The sequence below is a fragment of the Neomonachus schauinslandi genome, chromosome 4 (genome assembly GCF_002201575.2).
Source record: "Neomonachus schauinslandi chromosome 4, ASM220157v2, whole genome shotgun sequence".
NCBI lineage: Eukaryota > Metazoa > Chordata > Mammalia > Carnivora > Phocidae > Neomonachus > Neomonachus schauinslandi.
Genome location: NC_058406.1, coordinates 106,226,270 through 106,253,301, shown reverse-complemented (window position 1 = coordinate 106,253,301; position 27,032 = coordinate 106,226,270). Strand labels below are relative to the sequence as shown.

At 39.4% G+C, this 27,032-nt stretch overlaps 1 protein-coding gene across 2 annotated transcripts in view; it reads left to right on the top strand.

Annotated features, from left to right (window-relative positions):
- Positions 1-27,032, top strand: part of PRKDC (protein kinase, DNA-activated, catalytic subunit) — a 247,255-nt gene that overhangs the window by 111,389 nt on the left and 108,834 nt on the right. For both annotated transcript variants that reach the window (XM_044914628.1, XM_044914627.1), the window contains exons 42-48: positions 2,630-2,808; positions 4,478-4,646; positions 4,914-4,979; positions 6,087-6,159; positions 7,244-7,392; positions 9,561-9,698; positions 9,897-10,016. In XM_044914628.1, the coding sequence (XP_044770563.1) occupies positions 2,630-2,808; positions 4,478-4,646; positions 4,914-4,979; positions 6,087-6,159; positions 7,244-7,392; positions 9,561-9,698; positions 9,897-10,016 (894 nt within the window). The remainder of the gene's footprint in view (positions 1-2,629; positions 2,809-4,477; positions 4,647-4,913; positions 4,980-6,086; positions 6,160-7,243; positions 7,393-9,560; positions 9,699-9,896; positions 10,017-27,032) is intronic.

Below are 27,032 nucleotides of genomic sequence, written 5' to 3'. Positions count from 1 at the left end.
AGAAATTACCACCAATGTGGCTTAGAACATCAGAAATTTATTCTTTTAGTTCTGCAGGCCAGAAATCAGCATCCTTGGGCTTCAGTCAAGGTGTTGCAAGGCTCCAGAGGCCCGAGCGGCAAATCCGTGTTTTGCCTCTTCCCGCTTTTGGTGGCTGCCAGCATTCCTTGGCTTGTGGCCCGATCACTCCTCTCTTTGCTTCTATGGTCACATTCCTCCTCCTCTTCTAATTGCTCTCTGCCTCCCTCTTATAAATATATGATTGCATTTAGGACCCACTTAGATAATCTCCCCATCTCTTTACTTGATTTTATCTGTATAATCCTTTTTTATCATATAAGGTAACATTCATGGTCCCAGTGATTAGAACATGGGTATTTGTAAGGGGATATTATTCAGCTGAATACAGTTCACCTGCACCAAATATTCCCACTTGCAAAATACATTTATCCCATCCCAATATCCCCCAAAGTCTAAATGCATTACCTCATCAACTTTTAAGTCCAAAATTGTGTCTGAATATCATCAGTTCAGGGTCCTAACTTTCATTATTTAAATCATAATGAATCAGATATGGGTGGGATTCTGGGTATGATCTGTCATGGGCAAAGTTCTTTCCATTTGTGGACCTGTGAAACTAGAAGACAAATAATGTGTTTCCAGAAGACAGTGGTTCAACAGGTGGGATGACTATTATATTCATTCCTGTTCCAAAAAGGAGAAAATGAAGTAAAAAAGAAGTTAGTGTTCCATAGCACTTTCAAGGTCCAGGCAGGCAAATTCTGTTAGGTTTCGAGACCCGGGAATAATGCTTTTTGTTGCTTAATGTTCTGCCCTCTGGACCAAAGTCTCCATTCTTGGAGTCCTTTTTTCTTGAAGGGTAGCATATATTGCAGCTGAGTAGTTTTATCAGTCTGTTTCTTGCCTGTAGAATTCAGGGAGTACAAGAGCCTTTTTTTTTTTTTTCCCCATTTCATTTTGTCTCTGTCCCTTTCAGTCCAAGCTGGTGGTGTTCCTTCTGGTATGATGTTCTCAAAAACTATAAAGCTCTCCTATTTGTGTCTTGGAGGTTTACTCCATTAGATAAGAGAGTCCTCCACAGATCTTTGATGGATAATGGCATCTCTGTTCCTGGTTCTGCTGAAATGGTTGAGGGCATCCATGAGTACCATGCTTAATTTCTTTAGCACTAGCTCAAGATTGTCCAGCCACATCCTTGTTCTCTCCAGAGCCACTTTTCTAACAGTGAATCTCCTAATGTTAGCATCTTTTACCGTCTGGGTAAGCTGAGAATTTCTCAAGTCATCACATTTTGGTTCCTTTTGCTCAGTAGTTCTTAACTTTATGTCTTGCACCTCACATTGTATTATAAGCAGCAAAGAATTGGAAGCAGGCACCACCTTCAACAAATTTGCTTGGAAATTTTCTCAGCTAAATATTCAAGTACATGGCTTACAAGTTCTGTTTTGTGTGTAACTATAGAACACTTACTCAGCTAAGTTTTCTGCCACTGTAAAACAAGGATCCTCTTTCCTCCAGTTTCCAAAAATACATTATTTCCTTTTGAGACCTCACTGGCAACTACTTTAACCTCCAATTTCTACCTAAAATGTGTTTATGATGATTGAGATGTTCTGTAAGACAGTTTTAGCTTTTTCTGCCATGCTTTTCATTTCCTTCTGAGCCCTCACCACCAGTGCCTTCAGTGTTGGTATTTCTACTAGCAGTCACTATAGGCAGTTGGCTTTTTCTGTCTTGCATGCAAATTTCTTTTAGCCTGTACCTATCATCTGTTTGTTAGAGCAGATCCAACTCTTGATACCAGAATGTGTATTAGTTTCCTGAATCTTCAGTAACAAATTACCATAAGCTTGGTGGCTTAGAACACCAGAAATTTATTCTTTCCCAGTTTTGGAGGCCAGAAGTCCAAAATTAGTTTCACTGAGCTGAATTTATGGTTTTGTCATGGCTACACTTGCCCCAGCAGCCCTGAATATCCACTCCTTGCCTCCTCCAGCTTCTGGTGGCTACTGGCATTCCTCAGTATGTGGCTACATCATTCTGGCCTCTAATTCTGTTATCACATTGCCTTTTCCTGTATGTCTCATCCCTCTCTCTGTCCTCTTGAAAGATTACATGTGGTTTCATTTATGGCCCACGGGAACAACCCAGAATTGTCTCCTTATCTCAAGATCCTTAATCACATTCGAAAAGTCCTTTCCTGCCTTATGAGATTGCATTCACAGGTTCTAGGGATTAGGATGTGGTATCTTTTAGAAACTACTGTAAATAGTTGAACATTTTGTTTTTTAATACATTGAAGTTTAACCTGCTATTGTAATGCCTTCGATAAGATTTTCTGCAAAAGCCCTATACTCATGTCCTAAGTTTACTATTTGGACATTGTACATTACTTCCTGCCACACTCAATATAACACATAAATATTTAGACCTATGTTCCTGACCTTGGGTCATCTCCTATTGAAGTGATTCAATATCTATGTTAAAACTACTTTCTATGTAAAGAGCATTGAATATTAAATATATTTAATTGAATATTCAGTAAATTCAATAAACTATTTTTCGTGTTTGGTAAGACCAAAGATAATCATCTGTTACCTTTTCTTAGCTAAATGAATCTATCTTTGATACTCAAATCACCAAGAAGATGGGCTATTATAAAATGCTAGATGTGATGTATTCTCGTCTTTCAAAAGAGGATGTTCACTCGAAAGAATCTAAAATTAATCAAGTTTTCAACGGCTCATGTGTTACAGAAGGAAATGAACTTACAAAGACACTTATTAAGTAAGGTTTTAGTTAACTTTGTTATTTGATTTGTATTTGATTTGTTGTATTTGATTCGTTAATATTTTTATGCTTGCATATAATGTGAATAAATGGTTAAGTTTGTTTAAATACCAGTTTTTATAGTTTTCTTGGTTTTTTTTCTTAGGTACAAACTACTTAGACTTTAATGTAGCAGGTTATTGGGTAGCATGTTTATCCTATACTCATCTTTTACAAGGAATAAAACTTTTTCTGTTGTTATTGTTTTTTTTCCTACCATTTTCCCCCCTTAATAGCTTGATATATTTTTAATGGTATGATTTACAATATGAAGGTATTTTATTTTTCCTGACTGTAATTTGAAATGAAAGGAATGGCAGTATGTTCAAGCAGGTATTCTATAAAATACAAAGTAATCAAATACATTTTCTCTAAAACTGGCCTTCTAATGAAGTTCCCTCTCAGTGAATATTGGATGCACACATTGCCATATCTCATTTTGCATATCCCAAACAAGCTTATCCTTACTTTCCTCTTACCCTAATTCTTATTTTATATCCTCTGGGAATGACATCACCATCCATTCATTTGCACCAACGAGAGCCCTGTTTTATTTTTCCTTCTTCATCTCTCCAGTCTCCATGCATACCCTGTCAGTCACCAGATCTGGTGGATTTTATCTCCTCAGCCTTCCCAAGACTGGGGCCCTTCTTTCATCTTCCTTCCTTCATACAGTGTTGTAGCGCCTGGTGTTCTTTGGTGAACCACTGCAGTGCAGTCTCCTTCGTAGTTATTCTCCCCACTCCTGGGCTTGTCTCTCTCAGTTTTTCCATATTACTGCTAGTATGATAATACCTCTGCAGTATGAACCTGATTGTTTCATTCTCCTACCTAAAACATTTCAGACTACCTAAAACACTTTAAAAGAACTTCATCTTCAGTATCAGGGACCAGCAAAATTTTTCTGTAAAGGGCTTGCCTGGTAGTAACTGTTTTCAGCTTTTCAGGCTGTCTGGTCTCTTGCAACTACTACACAGTACTGGAAAAGCAGCCATAAATAATATGTAAATGAATGGGCATGGCTGTGTTCTGACAAAACTCTTCAAAAGTAGTTGGTCACCTGGGCACTGTTTGGAGACCCCATCCTGCAGAATGAAGACTGAGCTCCTTAGCATGGCAGGCAAGCTCTTGTAGGAGCACCCCTCTCCACCTTGTGCTCACTGCCAGCCACTGCTGTACCCACCTCATCTTCTGAACACACTGTGTGGCTTAGCTCTTACTGTAAGTGACCCTCTTCTCTCTGTTCATAATCCTCACATACATTTTCCCTTTGACTAACTTAGAATTCAAAACACAGCTCTTATAATTTCTCTTAAAACCTTTTGTTGATTCCTTCACCTGGGTTACTATCCATCCTCCTTGCTTCCATCTCTTAACTTGTGCTGGTTGCTGTTGCTATGCTTACCACAGTGTGGTGAAATCCCTGGACGCTGCCTTTGCCTTGAGATGGGCATGGGTTCAGTGACTTGCTTGTCTTTTATTTCCAGTACCTGGTACTATGCCAGACACAAACTTGACACTCAGGAAAGGCTGAACTGAATAGAGATCCTGTTATCTAGCATTGTTGGGCTTGAGCAACGATTTCCCTGTTACATGAATTAATTTGTAACCTGGATCTACTCTGCAGATTGTGCTATGATGCATTTACAGAGAACATGGCAGGTGAGAATCAGTTGCTGGAGAGGAGAAGACTTTACCACTGTGCTGCATACAACTGTGCCATTTCTGTTATCTGCTGTGTCTTCACCGAGTTAAAATTTTACCAAGGTTTTCTCTTCAGTGAAAAACCTGAAAAGGTAGACTTCTGAAATTTTCACAGTTGCTATCACTGTAGGATTTCAAGTTAGACTATATAAATTGAAATTATATCATAATTTGCACGTTCTTATAATATTAAAGATGTAGCTCTTATAGTTCTGCATACATACATATACGCACACCCATATATGTTAAAGCTGAAGTGCTTCCACATGAGTTATTAAGTAAGCATTAGTTCTGTAGTAGCATCAGCAATAAGGATTTCCACTATTCAGATATTTTTACATGATTCTTTGGATTTACAGAACTTGCTTATTTTGGAAAATCTGATTGACCTGAAGCGCTGCTATACATTTCCTGTAGAAGTTGAGGTGAGTGAAATTTTTCAGTGGGCTCCTGAGTTTAAAAAATTTACCAAGTACTTATAGAAAAAAAAAAGTTATGTTGAACATGTTAAATTCTCAATATTCAAGTCTGCTTTGAACTATAAAATCTGGTAGTTTAATGTAGTTCAGCCTGAGGTATAATCTCAGGCAATTATTAAAAAAATTATCATAACTTGATTTTTCCCTTTCTTAACTAGTAAAAGAGAAAATGGCAATAAAAGGAGCTATTAGGACATATCCAAGAAGTTGTTTGCTGAGTAAATTCCTCTAGTCAGTGAAATTGAGATCCATCCAGATACAGAATTATAATGCTGTGGCTTGCTTGGGTGATTTGGCAGGATAATGGAGGTGCTCTGAGCAGAAGTCATGGGGATAATTGGAAAACTTGCTGTGGCAAATGTGACAAGCTTGATTTTAGTCACGCTAAGTTTGACATGCCAGCCTCAGCAATTGGTGGGAGGTTGTAGGTGCAGCCTTTCACAGCCCACTGGAAATGGGAATTGGGCAGAGTGCCAGAGCTTGTACACCATGGTCTAGGTCAGGAGCTGTCACTCATGTTAGTGTCCATGGCTGCTGACTTCACCATGTGTGAGTGATTCATGGGTTCATGAGTTCATGTAAACGGTTGCTTCCTGCCTTGTGCCCTTTTGAAACAAGACTGGGAACATTTTTCAAGTTGTATGTTCAAGGAACAAACAAACAAAAATAGCACTCAGACACTCGCTATATGTTACTTCTGAACTTTACTATAGCACTGTATAGTGCTATGATATACCATAACTGTATAGTTAAGGAAACTGAGGCTCATAGGTCAAGTACAGACTATTGGTAATCTGGGCATGTGGCTACCAGAACTTAGTCTGCACTGGGGCCCAGAGCCCAGAGCGGGGAGGCAAATGCCTCAGTGGGGTTCTGCGGGAAATGCGTTTCGTAAGGGTACTCACCTGTCTTTGTGGATACTTTTTGGTGATTTTAAATTTGATAAAAGTCTTGTTTAAAAATTAATTTTTTTTGCCAAATTGCTGCTAAAATTGAAAATGTGTGATCATGATTCTAAAAAGTTTTAAATTGTGTATTTGTTTTGCCTAATAGGTTCCTATGGAAAGAAAGAAAAAGTATATTGAAATTAGGAAAGAAGCCAGGGAAGCCACAAATGGGGATTCAGGTAGGATGTTTTCAAAATGATCAGAATGATTCCAATTTGTTAAGTAACAAATGGTATTTGCTATGTAAATAAAAAATATTTTAAATATCCAAAAACATTGAAATTGAGTTTGAAAAGATATTAAGTGGCAAATAGAATTATATTTTGAAAAAAATGCAATGAGCTAAACCTCAGAATGGCCAAAGAGGGCTGAGAAATGGTATGCTTTTCTTAATAGTGCAAGATAGGTTGATACGTATTTGTTTGCATATGGATTATATTTATATTTTGTTTAAATACATTCAGAAATGTGTTAAAATATAAGTCCCATCCTGCCATTCCTCTGCTCCAAACCTCCCATCAGCTCCCACCTCCCTGAGGACAGAGCTGCCTAAGGCCCCTGACCTGCCTGCCTCCTCCCTGCCACTCTCCTTCCTGCTTACTCTGCTCTAGCAGCACTGTTCCCCTGCCTATGCTTGTAGGCACCAGGCTCACTTTGGCCCCAGGGCATTTGCATGTGATGTTTCCTAAACCTACAATAATCTTAGTCCCAGATATCAGCGTTTTGTTTAATACTAACCTTTGAAGGAAGTTCTCCCTGGCTTCCCTATTTAAAATTAACTGTCTCTTGCTCCGCATGCGCCTTGTTTTAGTTTTTTGCTTAATTTTTCTTCATAGCTTTTTTTTCTTGACTTGAGAATAAAATTTGAACCAGTGTTGTAAATTCCTTACATACGTGGATTGTGGATTAGTTGTTTTTCAGTAGTATCTTTTCCCACATCTGTGTTAGACTTTATGTGCAAACTGTACCCCATCAGAATTTTAAATGCAAGGAAATTATGTTACTGTCATATCCAAAAATTGTGTATAGTTTAACTTAATTTCTCTGTCCATGATAGTAGAGAATAATTGCTCAATAATAACAAAACCAAAGAAGGTCTTTCCCCGTTTCCTTTTGCTTTGTTAATCTGGATAATCTGTTGAGAATCACAGAAAAGAAAAAAGCCTTAGTTAACACAGTCTTTTAATTTTAGTATCATTTGAACTTAGAGAAATACATTTTTTTATCAATTTAAATAAATATATTTTCTTCTTTATATTTCAGGTGGCCCTCATTATCTATCTTCCTTGTCATATTTGGCAGACAGCAGCCTGAGTGAGGAAATGAGTCAATTTGATTTCTCAACTGGAGTTCAGAGCTATTCATACCGTTCCCAAGACCCTAAATCTACCCCTGGTCATTTTCGGAGACAGGTGATCACATTTTGTATATTGAAAAATATTGTTGGCATTTGTAAAGGAAGGGGGGCTTCATTGTTAGGGGAAGCCAGTTCTCTGTGGGTAGTCCTCAGACAATAGTGTTTGGAGAATTTACCAGGATCTAAGTCCCAGCCTTCCATCCTATAGGCAATTGGATTTCATCAGTAGGATGAAAGGAGGAAAGAAGGCTCTCTCCCAAGGGCTGATTCACATTAGCCAGTCTCCATGAAATTAGTGTTTGAGGGGCGCTTGGGTGGCTCAGTCGTTAGGCGTCTGCCTTTGGCTCAGGTCATGATCTCAGGGTCCTGGGATTGAGCCCCACATCAGGCTTTCTGCTGGGCGGGAAGCCTGCTTCTCCCTCTCCCACTCCCCCTGCTGTGTTCCCTTTCTCGCTATCTCTCTCTCTGTTAAATAAATAAAATCTTGAAAAAAAAATTAGTGTTTGAAATCAGAACTGCATTTAAGGGTCTCCGGTGAGAAAGATAACTACTGTAGAGACTCAAATACCATGCTGATGTGACTGTTGTATTATCCTCTGTGGAAAATGAAGAAGCTGCTCAAATATTTGATGTTATCAAACTGAAATAACTAAATGCATCTGTGTTCACAAATGATAGCTTAACCTCATGAACAGAGCTAGGAAACGTGTCGGTAGATACATATCTGTGCACTTACAGAGGCACACCCATGTGTACAAATGTGTAAAACCATGAGCTCCAAATGTGTAAAACCATGAGCTCTTGGATACCAAAAATGGTATCCAGGGTTCATTCAAGTTTTTCCCTTTCTGGTTTCTTAGACATGCACTGACTCACCTCTTCCTTCCCTCAATCCCTCTGCTGTCCTCTGAACACTGATGCCTTCCTGGAGTGGGTCCTGAACCACAGGCAGGCACCCCACTCTCTCCCTCCCCACTCCCAGACACCGCCAGGGAGCTCTTGTCCCACTCTGGTCTGCCAAAGAGGCTTTTTGCCTGAGGAGGACAGGAGCAGTACAGTGTTTTTGAAGTTGAGTTTGACTGTACTTTATGTTGCCCCTATGGTGGGCTTCTTCCTTTTTAATGAATGCTTCAAGGAGGAGCCCATTCATTAATTCTTTCACCCAGATTATGTTGTACATCTGTGCTGGGCATTAAAAAAGTACAACTTTGTTCTATTATGGCTACATTGTCTAGTGAGACTCATCCTTCATGAATAGGCCATTTACATTGAGGCATCTTGGGTTCAGTCCTCATGCCTTCAATTTGACTGCATGACTTGAGTCTCCAGTTTCAGATCTATCCAGTCCTTGTGAGAAGCATCCTGACAAATAATTTTGGCTGAAAAACATGTCGAGTAAATCTGAATGCAGTCAGATACTGTGATTAATTCCTTTGACACCTTACCAGGTATATGGAAAAAGGGACATTAAGATTACTCTGATTGATTTTTATGGCTCATTATTTTTTTTATGTTTCTTATAACCCTGATTGGATAAAATTTACTGTTTATTATTTACAATTTATTGTTCCACTGTGTGTGTGTGTAAAATTTACTATACGTGTATGTAAAACTTCAGTTCATCATTACACTTATAAAATGATTAGCTCTGCTATAATTTCTAAGAATTTTAGGATCAACAGTGGTTTAAAAGTTTTGTTCTTTTATTGATTAAAATTTCAAGGCAAATTAAGGATTTTACATTTTTTAGTTTACTGAGAAAAAAATATAGGTGAAAATTTATCTTACAGTTGTGTTTCAGTAGTTCTGCTTTCTCCATAATGTGGCAACTAAGAATTATGGAGACTGTTGCTCTCAAGGTGTTGAGAGTTCTGGGGCCTCCCCGGACACAAACATTTGGACAGATCTTAGTGTTTGTACAAAGCAACGTGTGTCCGCATGGATGGTGTGAACTAAGTATGACCCCGGAGGGAGTGACCATGCATATAAAGATCAGAGGGAAAATATGTATCTAGAATGTAAGGAAGACATGAGGTCTTGGGTTTTTTGGGTTTTTTTTAAGTTGTTTAATAAGAAAACCCAACAAATGTGTTTAATATTATTACCAATTTATCATTGTTACCTTACTGTGTGTTTTATGATATTGCCCCAAAAGGCAGAATATCATATACACTAAAATTTTAACAGTTTACTCTGCATCATCGGATTCTTCCCTTTTCCTAGGAGCATAAAGACCCCATGGTCCAAGATGCTGTCCTAGAGTTAGAGATGGATGAGCTCAATCAACACGAATGTATGGCGACCATGACAGCCCTGATTAAGCACATGCAGAGAAATCAGATACTACCTAAAGGAGAAGAGGTTTGTTTCTGCTAATCTTGTCTCATTTAATACTGTTTATTGGTATCATAGTAAGAATGAACACTTAATATCGAATACTAAATTCTGTATCTACTAAACATTTTTTGTTGCTCATGTCTTACTTTGTCATCTCATAATATCAAAATGTGAAGTTATTTTCTTCCACATTTTAAGGTACTCTTGAATGTATCATTTCAGGGTTCAGTGCCAAGAAATCTTCCTCCGTGGATGAAATTTCTTCATGACAAACTAGGAAATCCATCGGTATCATTAAATATCCGTCTCTTCTTAGCCAAGCTTGTTATTAATACAGAAGAAGTAAGTAATTTATTATTTGCTTAAAAATTCTTTGCAATTAGTAGGAGGATGCTAAGTTTGTCTCATACCTCGAATGCAACTAGATAGTTACCAAATCATTCTGAACACCTGAGAAATCAGTAGGAGATCTGAGAAAACAAATGCTGCAAGTTTACCAGTAGAAAAATATGACCACAGGGGTGCCTGGGTGGCTCAGTCAGTGAAGTGTCTGCCTTCAGCTCAGCTCATGATCCTGGGATCCTGGGATCGAGCCCTCAGTCGGGCTCCTTGCTCAATGCGGAGCCTGCTTCTCCCTCTTCCTCTGCCCCTCCCCCCCATTCCTGTTCTTTCTCTCTCTCTCTCAAATAAATACGATCTTTAAAAACGAATGACCACATTTTGGAAGGTAGGAGGTATGGAGACTTGAATCCAGTGTGATATAGCTGAGGATACAGCTGAGGGGTGGGAGCCTGCTTAAAGAGAATACCACAAAATATTAATAAGCAATGGAATGCAAAATCGGAACTTTTAGAAGTCTGCTACAGTGGGGCATGTTCCTGGCTTAAAGGTGCTCAAATGGTGAAGCAGGGCAGAATTCCAGGTGTGACAGCGTGCTCTCAGGATCCCCGGGGTCTCAAGAAGAACAGGTGGTGCCTGAGTGTGGCAGAGTTCCTAGGCATAAGAGCAGGGAAGCCGGCTTAGAACAGTGAGTTTAGGTGCCGGCTTTCTCCTCTGTGTTGCCATTAAGTGTGTAGCAGGCAACCACTTTCCTGGGAGGGGTCCAGCAAAAAGCAGAAATGTGGTAAGAACCACCCCCCGCCAGAAGAACAGCATGGGTCTGCCCCACAGGAGTCCCTAAAATTTGGAGTTTTGAAACTCAGTCTTGTGCCTGAGATAAAAATGCCTGGTCACAGGGCAGGTGAACACAGAGTTCTCATGGAAACTGGGGAGACAAGACTGATTGGTTGCTTCTCTGTGAGGGCTCACTGAAGAGTGGAGGGCGTCTGCATATTCATCCTGCCCATCAGTGCTGAAAGCCTTTGGGGAGCAAAACAGTGCCACCTAGTGGAGTCCAGAGCTGCTTACACCAAGCCCTACCTCTGCTCATTGGAGGTGTTTTTTCACTAAGGCAAGTCCACCTGAGAATCAGTGCAATACACCCCCCCCCACCCCGCAGAAGACCAGCACAAACAACTCACTCTCACCAAGTTTATTAATCATAGGGGGTTACAAAGCTTCAGCTTGGGGAAAACACTATATAGCATTCTTCACATTTTTATTCATTAGTCTTTTAGTATTCCTTTTTGTTATTTTCTTACTTTTCCAAATCTTTTCTTATTCTTTTAAATTTTTATCTACATATATGCTTTATATATTATTTTTGCTTTCTTTCATTGTATTTTATTTAATAATTGTATATGCATATAGATATAGATGTATTTCTCTTTCTTCCTTTCATTCATTCATTCAACATTTTGGGATCTAGTTTCTTTTAACAAGACCAAACACAACCAGGATCTACTTTTATGTTTTGTTTAGTTTGTTTGTTTGTTGTTTTGTTTTCTTTTTTCTGTTGTCATTGTTATTGTTTATTCTCCTTTTTTTTTCTGGACAAAATAACAAGACAGAAATTCACCACAAAGGAAAGAACAGAAGGTAGTACTCACTGCCAGGGATTTAATCAATATGGATATAACCAAGGTGTCTGAACTAGAATTTAAAACAGTGATTATAAAGATACTAGCTGGGTTTGAAGAAAGCATTGAAGACACTAGAGAATCTCTTACTGTAGAGATAAAAGAACTAAAATCTAGTCAGGCCAAAATTAAAAATGCTATAACCAAGATGCAGTCCCAAATGGAGACCAAAAAAAGAGGATGAATTAATAATATAGAAGATAAAATGAATGGAAAGTAAGGAAACTGAAAAGAAGAGGGAAAGAAACCTATTAGATCAAGAAGGTAGACTGAAGAAACAGCGATTCCATAAAGCAAAATAATATCCATATTACAGGAATCCCAGAAGAAGAGTGGGAGAAAGAGGCAGAAAGTGTATTTGAATGACTTACAGCTGAGAACTTCCCTAAACCGGGGAAGGAAATAGGTCTTTAAGTCCAGGAGGCACAGAGAGCCCCCCTCAAAATTAAAAATAGATCAACATCTTAACATATTATAGTGAAACTTGCATATTACAAAGATAAAGAGAAAATCAGGGTGCCTGGGTGGCTCAGTCGGTTAAGCATCTGCCTTCAGCTCGGGTCATGATCCCAGGGTCCTGGGATTGAGTCAGTCCCACGTCGGACTCCTTGCTCAGCAGGAAGCCTGCTTCTCCCTCTCCCTCCAGTGGTGCTCTCTAGTGCTCATTTGTTTGCTCTCCCTCTCTCAAATAAAGAAATAAAACCTTAACAAAAAGATAAAGAGAAAATGCTGAAAGCAGCTTGGGATAAGAGGTTCTTAACCTACAAGGATAGAGGTATAAGGCTGGTAGCAGACCTGTCCACAGAGACCTGGCAGGCCAGAAAGGACTGACATGATATATTCAACGTGCTAAATGGGAGAAATAGCAGCCAAGAATACTTTATACAGCAATGCTGTCATTCAGAATAGAAGGAGAGAGAAAGACTTTACATGACAAACAAAAACTAAAGGAATTTGTGAAACTAAATGAGCCCTGAAAGAAATATTAAAGGGGATCCTTTGAGCGAAGAGAGAGCCCAAAAATAAAGATCAGAAAGGAACAGAGACAATCTACAGGAACAGCGACTTTATAGGTAGATAATACAATGGCACTGAATTCATATATTTCAAGAATTATTCTGGGGGCGCCTGGGTGGCTCAGTTGGTTAAGCGACTGCCTTCAGCTCAGGTCATGATCCTGGAGTCCCTGGATCGAGTCCCGCATCGGGCTCCCTGCTCGGCGGGGAGCCTGCTTCTCCCTCTGACCCTCCCCCTCTCATGTGCTCTCTCTCTCTCATTCTCTCTGTCTCAAATAAATAAATAAAATCTTTAAAAAAAAAAAAAAGAATTATTCTGAATGTAAATGAACTAAATGCTCCAATCAAAAGATATGGGGTATCAGAATGGATAAAAAAAAACAAGACCCATCAATATGCTGTCTACAGGAGACTCATTTTTAGACCCAAAGACACCCCCAGATTGAAAGAGGGGGTTGGGGTGCCTGGGTGGCTCAGTCGGTTAAGCAGCTGCCTTCGGCTCAGGTCATGATCCCAGAGTCCTGGGATTAAGCCCTGCGTCAGGCTCCCTGCTTGGCAGAGAGCCTGCTTCTCCCTCTCCCTCTGCCTGCCTCTCTGCCTACTGTGCGCTCTCTCTCTCTCTCTCTCTGTCAAATAAATAAATAAATAAAATCTTTAAAAAAAGAAGAAACTGAGGGGATCGAGCACCATTTATCATGCCAGTGGACATAAAAAAAAAGCTGAAGTAGCCATCCTTATATCAGGCAAACTAGATTTTAAACCAAAGATTAATAAGAGATGAAGAACACTATCTCATAATAAAAGTGTCTATCCAATAAGAAGATCTAAGAATTGTAAATATTTATGCCCCTAACTTGGGAGCAGCCAATATATAAACCAATTAATAACAAAATTAAAGAAACTCTTTGATAATAATACAATAATAGTAGGAGACATTAACACCCCATTTATAGCAATGGACAAATTATCTAAGCAGAAGATCAACAAAGCAACAAAGTCTTTGAATGACACACTGGACCAGATGAACGTAACATATATTCAAAGCATTTCATTCTAAAGAAACAGAATACACATTCTTCTTGAGTGTACTTCCCACATACTGGGTCACAAATCAGGTCTCAACCACTACAAAAAGATTTGAGATAATATCATGCATATTTTCAGGCCACAATGCCATAAAATTTGCAGTGAACCACAAGAAAAACAAATACATAGAGGTTAAAGAACAGCGTACTAAAGAATGAATGGGTCAACCAGGAAATCAAAGAAGAATGTAAAAAATACATGGAAGCAAATGAAAATGAAAACATTACAGTTCAGAACCTTTGGGATGCTGCAAAGGTGGTCCTAAGAGGGAAATATATAGCAATACAGGCATTGCTCAAGAAACAAGAAAGGTCTCAAATACACAACCTAACCTTACACCTAAAGAAGCTGGGAAAATTACAGCAAATAAAGTCTAGATCCAGCAGGAGAAGAGAAATAATAAAGATTAGAGTAGAAATCCATGATAAAAAAAAAAAAGAAGAACAGATCAACGAAAGTAAGAGCTGGTTCTTTGAAAGAATTAATAAGATCGATAAACCCATAGCCACACTTAACAAAAAGAAAAGAGAAAGGACCCAAATCAATAAAATCATGAATGAAAGGGGAGAGATCACGACCAACACCAATGATAGGCAAACAATTATAAGAGAATATTATGAGCAGTTATATGCCAACAAATTAGGCACCCTGGAAGAAATGGATACTTGCCTACAAACCTATAAACTACTGCAACTGAAACAGGAAGAAATAGAAAACCTGAACAGACCATAATCAGCAAAGAAATTGAATCAGTAATCCAAAATCTCCCAACAACAAGAGTCCAGGGTCAGATGGTCCCCAGGGGAATTGTACCAAACATTTAAAGAATTAATACCTGTTCTTCTGAAACTGTTCCAAAAAAAAAAAAAAACAAATGGAAAGAAAACTTCCAAACTCATTTATACAGCAAGCATTACCTTGATCCCCAAAAAGGCAAAGACCCCACTAAAAAGGAGAATTACAGATGAATATCCCTGAGGTACATGGATGCAAAAATTCTCACCAAAATACTAGCTAATAGGATCCTTCAGTACATCAAAAGGATTATTCACCATGACTAAGTGGGATTTATTCCTAGGCTACAGGGGTGGTTCAGCATCTGCAAATCTCTCAAGGTCATACACCACATTACTAAAAGAAAGGACAAGAGCCATGTGGTATCCTCAGTATATCTCTCTGACATGAATGGATAGAGGGAACGTTCCTCAATACCCTAAAAATCATATAGGAAAGACCATACCTATAAAAAGTCATATAGGAAAGACCCACATAAATATCATCGTCAATGGGGAGAAACTAAGAGCATTTCCTCTAAGGTCAGGAATACAACAGGGATGTCATCTCTCACCACTGTTATTTAACACTGTATTGGAAGTCCCAGCCTCAGCAGTCAGACAACAAAAAGAAATGAAGGGCATCAAATTGGCAAAAAAGAAGTCAAACCTTCACTCTTTGCAGACGACATGATACTCTATATAGAAAACCCAAAGGATTCCACCAAAAAATTGCCAGAACTGAGACAGGAATTCAGGAAAGTTGCAGGATATAAAATCAATGCCCAGAAGTCAGTTGCATTTCTATTCGCTAACAGAAGAAGAATGAGAAATCAGGGCATCGATCCCACTCACAATTGCACCAAAAGCTGTAAGATACCTAGGAATAAGCCTAAGTAAAGAGGTAAAGAATCTGTACTCTGAAAACTATAGAACACTCATCAAAGAAATTGAGGCAGACACAAAGAAATGGAACAACATTCCATGTTCATGGATAGGAAAACAACTATTTAAAAAATGTCTATGCTACCCAAAGCAGTCTACACATTCAATACAGTCTCTATCAAAATACCATCAGCATTTATCACAGAGCTGGAACAAACAATCCTAAATTTTGTATGGAACCACAGAACATCGAAATAGCCAAAGGAATGTTGAAAAAGGAAAGCAAAGCTGGAGGCATCACAATTCCAGACTTCAAGCTGTATTACAAAGCTATAATCATTAAGACAGTATGGTACTGGCACAAAAAACAAGACACACAGATCAGTGGAACAGAACAGAGAACCCAAAATTGGACCCTCAACTCTATGGTCAACTACTCTTCGACAAAGCAGGAAAGAATATCCAAGCAAAAAAGGATAGTCTCATCAACAAATGGTGTTGGGAAAATTGGACCGCCACATGCAGAAGAATGAAACTGGACCATTTTCTTACACCATACACAAAAATAAAGTCAAAATGGATGAAAGATTTAACTGTGAGTCAGTTATCCATCAAAATGCTGGAGGAGGGGCACCTGGGTGGCTCAGTTGGTTAAGCGACTGCCTTCAGCTCAGGTCATGATCCTGGAGTCCCTGGATCGAGCCCCGCATCGGGCTCCCTGCTCAGCGGGGAGTCTGCTTCTCCCTCTGACCCTCCTCCCTCTCATGCTCTCTGTCTCTCATTCTCTCTCTCTCAAATAAATAAATTAAAAAAAAAAATCTTTTAAAAAAAAAAAAAATGCTGGAGGAGAACACAGGCAGCAACCTCTTCGGCCTTGGCCACAACACCTTTTTGCTAGACATGTCTCCAAAGGCCAGGGAAACAAAAGCAAAAATGAACTATTGGGACTTCAAGATAAAAAGCTTTTGCACAGCAAAGGAAACAGCAATGAAAAAGGCAAGCTACCGAATGGGAGAAGATATTAGCAAACGACATAGCAGATAAAGGGCTAGTATCCAAAATCTATAAAGAACTTATCAACCTCAACACCCCCAAAACAAAAAATCCAGTCAAGAAATGGGCAGAAGACACGAACAAACATTTCTCCAAAGAACACATACAAATGGCCAACAGATACATGAAAAAAATGCAACAACATGTTGGTGAGGATGCAGAGGAAGTAGAACCCTCTCACATTGTCGATGGGAATGCAAACTGGTGCAGACAGTTTCCTCAAAAAGTTAAAAATAGAACTATCCTATGACTGAGCAGTTGCACTAGTAGGTATTTATCTAAAGGATACAAACATAGTGATTTGAAGGGGCACATGCAACCCAACATTTATAGCAGAAATGTCCAGAATATGCAAAATATGGAGAGTGCCCACATGTCATTGGACAGATAAATGGATAAAGAAGATGTTTATATATATATATATATATATATATATATATATATATATATGCAATGGAGTACTACTTAGCCATCAAAGAAAACTAAATCTTGCTATTTGCAACAACATGGATAGAACTACAGGGTATTAAACTAAACGAAATAAGTCAGAGAAGGACAAATACCATATGATTTCACTCATGTGGAATTTAAGAAACAAAACTGATGAACTTAGGGCAAGGGCAAGAAAAATAAAATGAAAACAGGGAGGCAAACCATGGGAGACTTTTAATTGTAGGAAACAACAGAGGGTTGCTGGAGGGTAGGAGAGTGGGGGTATAGGGTAATTGGGTGATGGGCATTAAGGAGGGCACTTGATGTGATGAGCATTGGGTGTTATATGCCACTGATGCATCACTAAATTCTAGCCCTGAAACTAATAGTATAGTATATGTTACCTAAATTGAGTTTAAATAAGAAATTTAAAAACAAGTCTTTGCAGTTATATATATCTACTGACAAGAAAACCTGTAATAAAGAAACAAAGCATGACATTTTTGTTCTCTGAATAAGTTAGCCAACCATATTTATTTGTTCAACATCATTCTTCTGTCATTTTTTTAAACCTGAAAATTAAAATTAATTGTTAGAAATGATCTCTGTATGAATTACATGTGTTAGCAAGTTTCTTTTTTTTAATCTTTTTTTTAATTTAAATTCAATTAGCCAAGGTATGGTACATCATTAGTTTCTGATATAATGTTCAATGATTCATTAGTTGAATATAACACCCAGTGCTCATCATATCACGTGCCCTCTTTAATTCCCATCACCCAGTTACCACATCCCCCCACCTAACTCCCTTTCCACAACCATCAGTTTGTTTCCCAGAGTCAAGAGTCTTTCATGGTTTGTCTCCCTCTTGGATTTCTTCCCATTCAGTTTTCCCTCTCTTCCCCTATTGTCCTCTGCACTATTCCTTCTGTTCCACATATGAGTGAAACTGTATAATTGTCTTTCTCTGATTGACTTATTTCACTTAGCATAATACCCTCCAGTTCCATCCATGTTGATATAAATGGTAGATAGTCATCCTTTCTGATGGCTGAGTAATAATCCATTGTATATATGAATCACATTGTATATTTGAATCACTTCTCTATCCATTCATCTGTTGAAGGACATCTTGGTTCCTTCCACAGTTTGGCAGTTGTGGACATTGCTGCTATGAACATTGGGGTGCAGGTGCCCCTTCTTTTCACTACATCTGTGTCTTTGGGGTAAATACCCAGTAGTGCAAATGCTGGGGCATAAGATAGCTCTATTTTTAACATCCTGAGGAACCTCCATACTGTTTTCCAGAGTGGCTGTACCAGCTTGCATTCCCACAAACAATTTAAGAGGGTTCTCCTTTCTCCACATCCTCACCAACATTTGTTGCTCCCTGTCTTGTTAATCTTAGCTATTCTGACTGGTATCACATGGTATCTCATTGTGGTTTTGTTTTGTATTTCCCTGATGCTGAGTGATGTGGAGCATTTTTTTCATGTGTCTGTTGGCTGTTTTTATGTCTTTGGAGAAGTGTTCATGTCTTCTGCCCGTTTCTTGACTGGATTTTTTGTTCTTTGGGTGCTGAATTTGATAACTTCTTTGTAGATCTTGGATACCAGCCCTTTAACTGTATTGTCATTTGCAGATATTTTCTCCCATTTTGTAAGTTGCCTTTTAGTTTTGTTGGTTATTTCCTTTCCTATGCAAAAGCTTTTTATCTTGAAGTCTGAATAGTTCATTTTTGCCTTTGTTTTCCTTGCCTTTAGAGATGTTTCTTGTAAAAAGTTGCTTTGTTCAAAAAGTTGCTTTGTTCAAGGTCGAAGACATTGCTGCCTGTGTTCTCCTCTAGGATTTTGATGGATTCCTGCCTACACATTTAGATCTTTCATCCATTTTGAGTTTATCTTTGTGTGTGGTATAAGAAAATGGTCCAGTTTCATTCTTCTGCATGTGGCTGTCCAATTTTCCCAGCACCATTTATTGAAGAGACTGTCCTTTTTCCATTGGATATTCTTTCCTGCTTTGTTGAGGGTCCATTTCTGGGCTCTCTCTTCTGTTCCATTGAAATATGTTGTTTTTATGCCAGTACCATGCTGTCTTGATGATCACAGCTTTGTAATATAGCTCGAAGTCGGGAATTTTGATGCCTCTAGCTTTGGTATTCTTTTTCAGCATTCCCCTTGCAATTTGGGGTCTTTCTGGTTCCATACAAATTTTACGATTTTTTTGTTCCAGCTCTGTGAAAAATGCCAATCGTATTTTGATAGGCATTCCATTGAATATGTAGATTGCTCTGGGCAGCATGCATTTTCACAATGTTTATTCTTCCAATCCATGAGCATGGAATGTTTTTCCATCTCTTTGTGTCTTCTGCTATTTCTTCATAAGTGTTCTGTAGTTCCTAGAGTATAGATCTTTTACCTCGTTAGTTAGGTTTATTCCTAGGAGTATCTAATGGTTTTTGGTGCATTTGTGATTGGGATCGATTCCTTAATTTTTCTTTCTTCAGTCACATTGTTAGTGTATAGAAATGCAACTGATTTCTGTGCATCGATTTTGTATCCTGCCACATTGCTGAATTGCTGTATGAGTTCTGGCAATTTTGGGGTAGAGTCTTTTGGATTTTCCACATAACATATCATGTCATCTGCAAAGAGAGAGAGTTTGTCTTCTTTGTCAATTTGAATGCCCTTTATTTCTTTTTGTTGTCTGATTGTTGAGGCTAGGACTTCTAGTACTATGTTGAACAATAGTAGTGAGAGTGGGCATCCCTGTCGTGTTCCTGACCTTAAGGGAAAAGCTCTGAGTCTTTCCCTGTTTAGAATGATATTCACTGTGGGCTTTTCATAGATGGCTTTTATGATATTGAGGTATGTTCCCTCTATCCTTCTACTTTGAAGAGTTTTAATCAGGAAAGGATGCTCTATTTTGTCAAATGCATCAATTGAGAGGATCATATGGTCCTTGTCTTTTCTTTTATTAATATGCTCTATCATGTTGATTGATTTGCGAATGTTGAACCACCCTTGCATCCCAGGAATAAATCCCACCTGCTTCTGGTGAATGATCCTTTTAATGTACTGTTGGATCCTATTGGCTAGGATCTTGGTGAGTATTTTAACATTCATGTTCATCAGGGATATTGGTCCGTAATTCTCCTTTTTGATGGGGTCTTTGTCTGGTTTTGGGATCAGGGTAATGCTGGCCTCATAGAATGAGTTTGGAAGTTTTCCTTCCATTTCTATTTTTGAAATAGCTTCAGAAGAATAGTATTAGGTCTTCTTTACATGTTTGGTAGAATTCCTGTGGGAAGCCATCTGGCCCTGGACTCTTGTTTTTTGGGAGGTTTTTGATTACTACTTCAATTTCCTTACTAGTTATTGGTCTGTTCAGATTGTCTATTTCTTCCTGTTTCAGTCTTGGTAGTTTATAAGTTTCCAGGACTGCATCCATTTCTTCCAGATTGCTTAATTTGTTTCCATATAGTTGCTGGTAATAATTTCTAACAATTGTCTGTATTTTCTTGGAATAGTCGATCTCTCCCCTTTCATTCATGATTTTACTAATTTGGGTCCTTTCTCTTTCTTTTGGGTAAGTCTGGCCAGAGGTTTATCAATCTTACTAATTCATTCAGAGAACCAGCTTCTAGTTTTGTTGATCTGTCCTACTGTTTTTCTGGTTTCTGTTTCATTGATTTCTGCTCTATATTTATTATTTCTCTTCCCCTGCTTAGTTTAGGCTTTATTTGCTGTTCTTTCTCCAGGACTTTTAGGTATAGGGTTAGCTTGTGTATTTGGGATTTTTATGATTTTTTGAGAGGCTTGGATGGCTATGTACTTCCTTCTTAGGACCATTGCTGTATCCCACAGGTTTTAAACTGATGTGTTTTTATTCTCATTAGTTTCAATGAATTGTTTACATTCTTTTTTAATTTCCTGGTTAACCCATTCATTCTTTTAGCAGGATGTTCTTTAACCTCCAAGTGTTTGAGTTCCTTCTAAATTTCTTCTTGTGATTGAGTTCCAGTTTCACAGCATTGTGGTCGGAAAATATGCAGGGAATAATCTCAATATTTTGGTATCAGTTGAGACTTGATTTGTGACCCAGTATGTGGTCGATTCTGGAGAAAGTTCCATGTGCACTCGAGAAGAATGAGTAATCTTCTCGATTATTAGAATGGAATGTTCTATATCTATCTGTGAAGTCCATCTGGTCTAATGCGTCATTCAAAGCTCTTGTTTCTTTGTTGATCGTCTGCTTAGATGATCTGTCCATTGCTCTGAGTGGAGTATTGAAGTCCCCTACTATTTTTTTTTTTTTTTATTCATAAGAGACAGAGAGAGAGAGAGAGAGAGGCAGAGGGAGAAGCAGGCTCCCCACTGAGCAGGGAGCCCGATGTGGGACTCGATCCCAGGACCCTGGGATCATGACCTGAGCCGAAGGCAGACGCTTAACCATCTGAGCCACCCAGGCACCCGAAGTCCCCTACTATTAATGTATTATCATTGTGTTTCTTTACTTTGGTTATTAATTGTTTTATATAATTGGCTGCTCCTATGTTGGGGACAATAGATATTTACAATTGTTAGATCTTCTTGTTGGCTAGACCTTTTAAGTATGATATAGTGTCCCTCCAAATCTCATACTGCAGTCTTTGGTTTAAAATCTAATTTTTTAATATGAGGATTACTATCCCAGCTTTCTTTTGAGGTCCATTAGTATGGTAAATAGTTCTCCATCCCTTCACTTTTAATACAGAGGTGTCTTTAGGTTCAAAATGAGTCTCTCGTAGACAGCATGTGGATGGGTCCTGCTTTTTTTGTCCAGTCTGATACTCTGTGTCTTTTCATTGGAGAATTCAGCCCATGTACATTTAGAGTAACTATTGAAAGATATGAATTTAGTGCCATTGTATTGCCTATAAAGCCCCTGTTTCTGTAGATTGTCTCTGTTACTTTCTGGTCTGTGTTACTCTTCGGGTCTCTCTTTGCGCACAGAATCTCCCTTAATATTTCTTGCAGGGCTGGCTTGGTGGTCACATACTCTTCCAGTTTCTGTCTGTCCTGGATATTCTCTATCTCTCTTTCAGTTCTGAATGACAGCCTTGCTGGATAAAGTATTCCTGGCTGCATGTTCTTCTCATTGAGTACCCTGAATATATCTTGTCAGCCCTTTCTGGCTGTCTGGGTTTCTGTGGATAGGTTATTCTAATGTTCCTCCCTCCGTATGTAAGGAATCTCTTCCCCCTGCTGCTTTCAGGATAGCTTCTTTTTCTCTATGATTTGCAAGCTTCACTATTATATTTCAGGGTGTTGATCTATTTTTATTGATTTTGGGAGGGGTCCTCTCTGCCTCTTGGACATGAATGCTTGTTCCTTCCCCAGTTTAGGGAAGTTCTCAGGCTTGATTTGCTCAAATATACCTTCAAGCCCCCTCTGTCTCTCCACCCCCTCTTGGATCCCGATGATCTGATATTGGTTCTTTTCAATGTATCATTAAATTCTCTGAGTCTTTCTTCATGTGCAGTGAGTTGTTTTTCCCTCTTTTCTTTAATTTCCTTTAATTCCATCAGCCTGTCCTCTAGATCACTTATTCTCTCTTCCGCCTCATTGACCCTGACTGTTAGAGTATCCAGTTTAGACTGCATCTCATTCATAGCATTTTTAAGTTCAGCCTAATTAGATCTTATTTCCACTCTTACAGATTCTGTATTGTCACTTACGCTTTTTTCAAGCTTAGCTATTAACTTTATGATTGCTTTCCTGAATTCTGTCTCTGACATCTTACTTATATCCATATTGATTAGCTCTGTGGCAGAGAATACTGCTTCTTGTTCTTTTTTTGGTGAGTTCTTCCTTCTAGTCATTCTGCCCATAGAACGATGAGTGGGCAAAGGAACAGAGTCCAAAGTATCAACCACAACCCAAGCAAAATGCACCCTGGAGCTCAATATACAATTTTCCCCTGGTGTTGGAATTTTACAGTTTTATGGGATCTATAGGCTTGTTGTCCACCTGTTCTTCCAGTCTGTCTTCTGGGGGAGGAGCCTGCCACACTGTTTCTCAGTTATTCCTTCCTGGGTGGAATTGTCCCACTCCCTGTCAGGGGGATGGACTCATTGCAAACTAGTCCTCTGTGTGGCTTTTTTTCCCTGGAGGCTTTCCACACCTCTTTAGAGGATCAGAACAAAAATGGGCTATGCCCATTCCTCTCTGGCTCAGAGCAGAAAGATTACAGTCTGCTTCTTTAACAAACCCTCTGGGACAAAGTCTCCACTTCTGTATACACCCCAAACTGCAGCCTCCCATGGTGCACGCCCTCTGCAACTCTTTCAGAGGTAGTCCCAGGGGCCCTGGAGCACCACTGCCCTTTGTGACTTAAAACCACAACCATCCGGGGGCTTGCGCTTGCACTCAAAGCTCCTAGATCATGTCTGGGTGCTGCCCTAATATCGTTTCTGGGGCGCTACTGCCCTGTGAGGTTTTGTCCAGTCACAGGCACAGGTTCCATTCCTTTTCAGGCTGCTCAGGGAAAGAGCGATTATTGACTTGCCGGGCTCACGGTTTACAGCATCCTGAGCCAAGAGTCCCCTCCTGGGCTTGCTGACCATAACCTGCTTCCTGGCTCCACTGCTTAGGCACTCTACTGGTTCAAACACCCCCTTTCGCTTTGTGACTCCTCAGATCCCAAGACCACAATGCCCCACCTAGAATTCTGCCTTTTCATTTCCAGAGCCCCTTTCAGAGAGGATGTCATTCATTCCTTAGAGCAGATTTCTCAGGGTTCCGATTTTGTGGTCTGGTGTTATATCACTTCCCAGGAGCCAGCTTATGGAGGCTCCCTCCCCCTTCTTCTTTATCTTCCAATATCTCCCTGCAGATTCACGACTCCACATGTCCTACCTTGCAAAAAGCAGTCGCTTTTCTGCTTGTAGAGATCCAGATATATATTCTTACATCTCAGGCGGATTTCGTGGGTGTTCGAAATGGTTTGATAATCTAGGTAAATTCAGGGGACCAGTTGAAACGGGGTCCCCTACTCCTCTGCCATCTTGCCTCTGTCATATGTTAGCAAGTTTCTTATGGCTTCCATCGTAATTGGTTTTAGTAGCAAAAAAAATGTTGAAAATATTCCTGATAATGGTATATGAAAAATAGGTAACTCTTTTAGGTAGGTGCTAAGTTTATCAGTTGGTTTATGTATAGCACCACATCAGGGGAGAGCCTCTTCCACCAGTGGGCTTAGGGTAGAGTTTTCAGAGAGCCCTTGAATGATGTGTAAGGTGCAGTGGGAATTTATATTCTGTGTAGAAGGAACACTGTGGGGCAGGGATGGCCTCTGAGAGAGCCAGTCATGTCTGCACTGAATGCACAGACCATGGTACACGGTCTAGAGAAGAGTCAGTGGCATGGTCACATATCCTCGGGCCGGTGAGCTAGGCCAGGTTATCAGGATCCATATAGAGGGTGCGGCTCATTTGATGAGCAGTAGGGAGCCACTGATGGGTGCTAGGTGGAATGACGTGATCCAGTTTGCTCTATAGAAAGTCCTTCTAGGAAGCACTGCAAATGAGGGACTGCAACAGGGCCTGTGTTCCTCAGGGTCACACTTGATTTCTAGCTCCTAGGGCTGCTGTAACAAGGGTTACCACAAACTGGGCAGCTTAAACAACAGAAACTTACTGTCTCATGGTTCTGTAAGCCAGAAGTTTGATATCAAGATATTGGTAAGGATGGTTCCTTTTGAGAGCTCTGAGGGAGAATATGTTCCAAGCCTCTCTCCCAGGTTATGGTGGCCACAGGCATTTTTTGGCAAATGGATGGTATTTTTCAAGTCTTCACATTGGCTTTCCTCTCCACATCTGTTTCAGTATGTACAAATTTTCTCTTTTAATAAGGACGTTGTCATTAGATTAGAGCCCACTGTAATGACCTCTCTTAACTTGATAATGTTCAAAGACCCTATTTCTAAATCAGGTCATGTTTATAGATGCTGGGAGTTAGTACTTGAGCATCCTTTTGGAGGACACAGTTCAACCCATAATGCTTGGGGTCACACGTGATTTCTGGCTCCTGAGTGCTGACTTGATGGCTACCAAAAAGGGAACTGTTGCCTTTATTTTGGGATGATTTCTTCGTAGGCTGGGAGTGGGTAAGCAGGTTGACAAAGAAGCATGCTGAACTTGTTGACAAATGTAGATCTGAGGTGCCTCTGAGATGTCACGGGGAGATTCCCTGGGACTTGTGCATTTCCAGAGCTCAGGAATGACCAGGGGAATGGGTTCCAAAAGGAGATGTTCCAGACCGCCATTGTCTTTTTTTTTTTTTTTTTTAATTTTTAAATTCAATTTAGTTAACATATACTGTATTACAAGTTTCAGGGCTAGAATTTAGCGATTCATCCGTTGGATGTAACACCCAGCGCTCATTCCATCACGTGCCCTTCTTACTGCCTGTCACCCAGTTACCCCATCCCCCCACCCACCTCCCCTCCAGCAGCCCTCTATTTGTTTCCTACAGTTAAGAGGCTCTTACGGTTTGCCTCCCTCTCTGTTTCCATCTTATTTTATTTTCCTTTCCCTTACTCTATGTTCATCTGTTTTGTTTCTTAAATTCCACATTTAAGTGAGATCATATGGTATTTGTCTTTCTCTGAATGACATGTTTGCTTAGCATAATATCCTCTAGTTCCATCCATGTCATTGCAGATGGCAAGATTTCATTCTTTTTTTTAAAGATTTTATTTATTTATTTGACACAGAAAGAGAGCACAAGCAGGGGGAGTGGCAGGCAGAGGCAGAGGGAGAAGCAGGCTCCCCACAGAGCAGGGGGAGCCCAATGTGGGACTTGATCCCAGGCCCCGGGATCATGACCTGAGCCAAAGGCAGTTGCCTAACCAACTGAGCCACCCAGTACCCCGCAAGATTTCATTCTTTTGGATGGCTGAGTAATATTCCATTGTGTGTATATATACACCATATTTTCTTTATCCATTCATCTAGAGAGTCCATTGTCTTAGGGAAAGAAAGATTAGAACTTGTGTTTACATTTATTATTAAAATTTCAACTTTATTTTCCTAATTATTTTAAGTTTTTATTTAAATTCCAGTTAGTTAAAGTGTATTATTAGTTTAGGTGTACAATTTAGTGATTCAGCACTTATATACAACACCCAGTGCTAATCACAGGCGCACTCCTTAATCCCCATCACCTGTTTAACCCATCCCTCTGCCTCCCACCCCTCTGGTAACCATCAGTTTGTTCTCCATAGTTAAGAGTGTGTTTCTTGGTTTTCTTCCCTTTTTTCCCTACTATGTTCATTTGTTTTGTTTCTTAAATCCACATATGAGTGAAATCATATGGTGTTTGTCTTTCTCTGACTGACTCATTTCCCTTAGCATAATACCCTCAAGCTCTATCCACACTGTTGCAAATGGCAAGTTTTCATTCTATTTTATGTCTAAGTAATACTGCCATATATATGTATATATATATATACACACACATATACAGATACATATATGTATGTGTATACACACCCCCCCCCACAACTTCATCATTCGATGGACACGTGGGATGTTTCCTTAATTTGGCTGTTGTTGATCATGCTGCTATAAACATCGGGGTGCATGTATCCCTTCAAATCTGTACTTTGTATTCTTTGAGTAAATACCTAGTAGTGCAATTGCTGGATTGTAGGGTAGTTCTATTTTCAACTCTTTGAGGAACCTCCATACTGTTCTCCAGAGTGGCTGCACCAGTTTGATTCCCACCAACACTAAGAGGTTCTTCTTTCTTTGCATCCTCACCAACATCTGTTGTTTCCTGAGTTAGTTTTATCCATTCTGACAGGTGTGAGGTGGTATGTCATCATGGTTTTGATTTGTATTTCCCTGATGATGAGTGCTGTTGAGTATCTTTTCATGTGTCTGTTAGCCATCTATTCATGTTTTCTGTGCATTTTTTAACTGGATTATTTTTTGGGTGTTTTTATAAGTTATTTTTATATTTTGGATACTAGCCCCTTATTAGATGTGCCATTTGCAAATATCTTCTCCCATTCCATAGGTTGCCTTTTAGTTTGTTGATTGTTTACTGC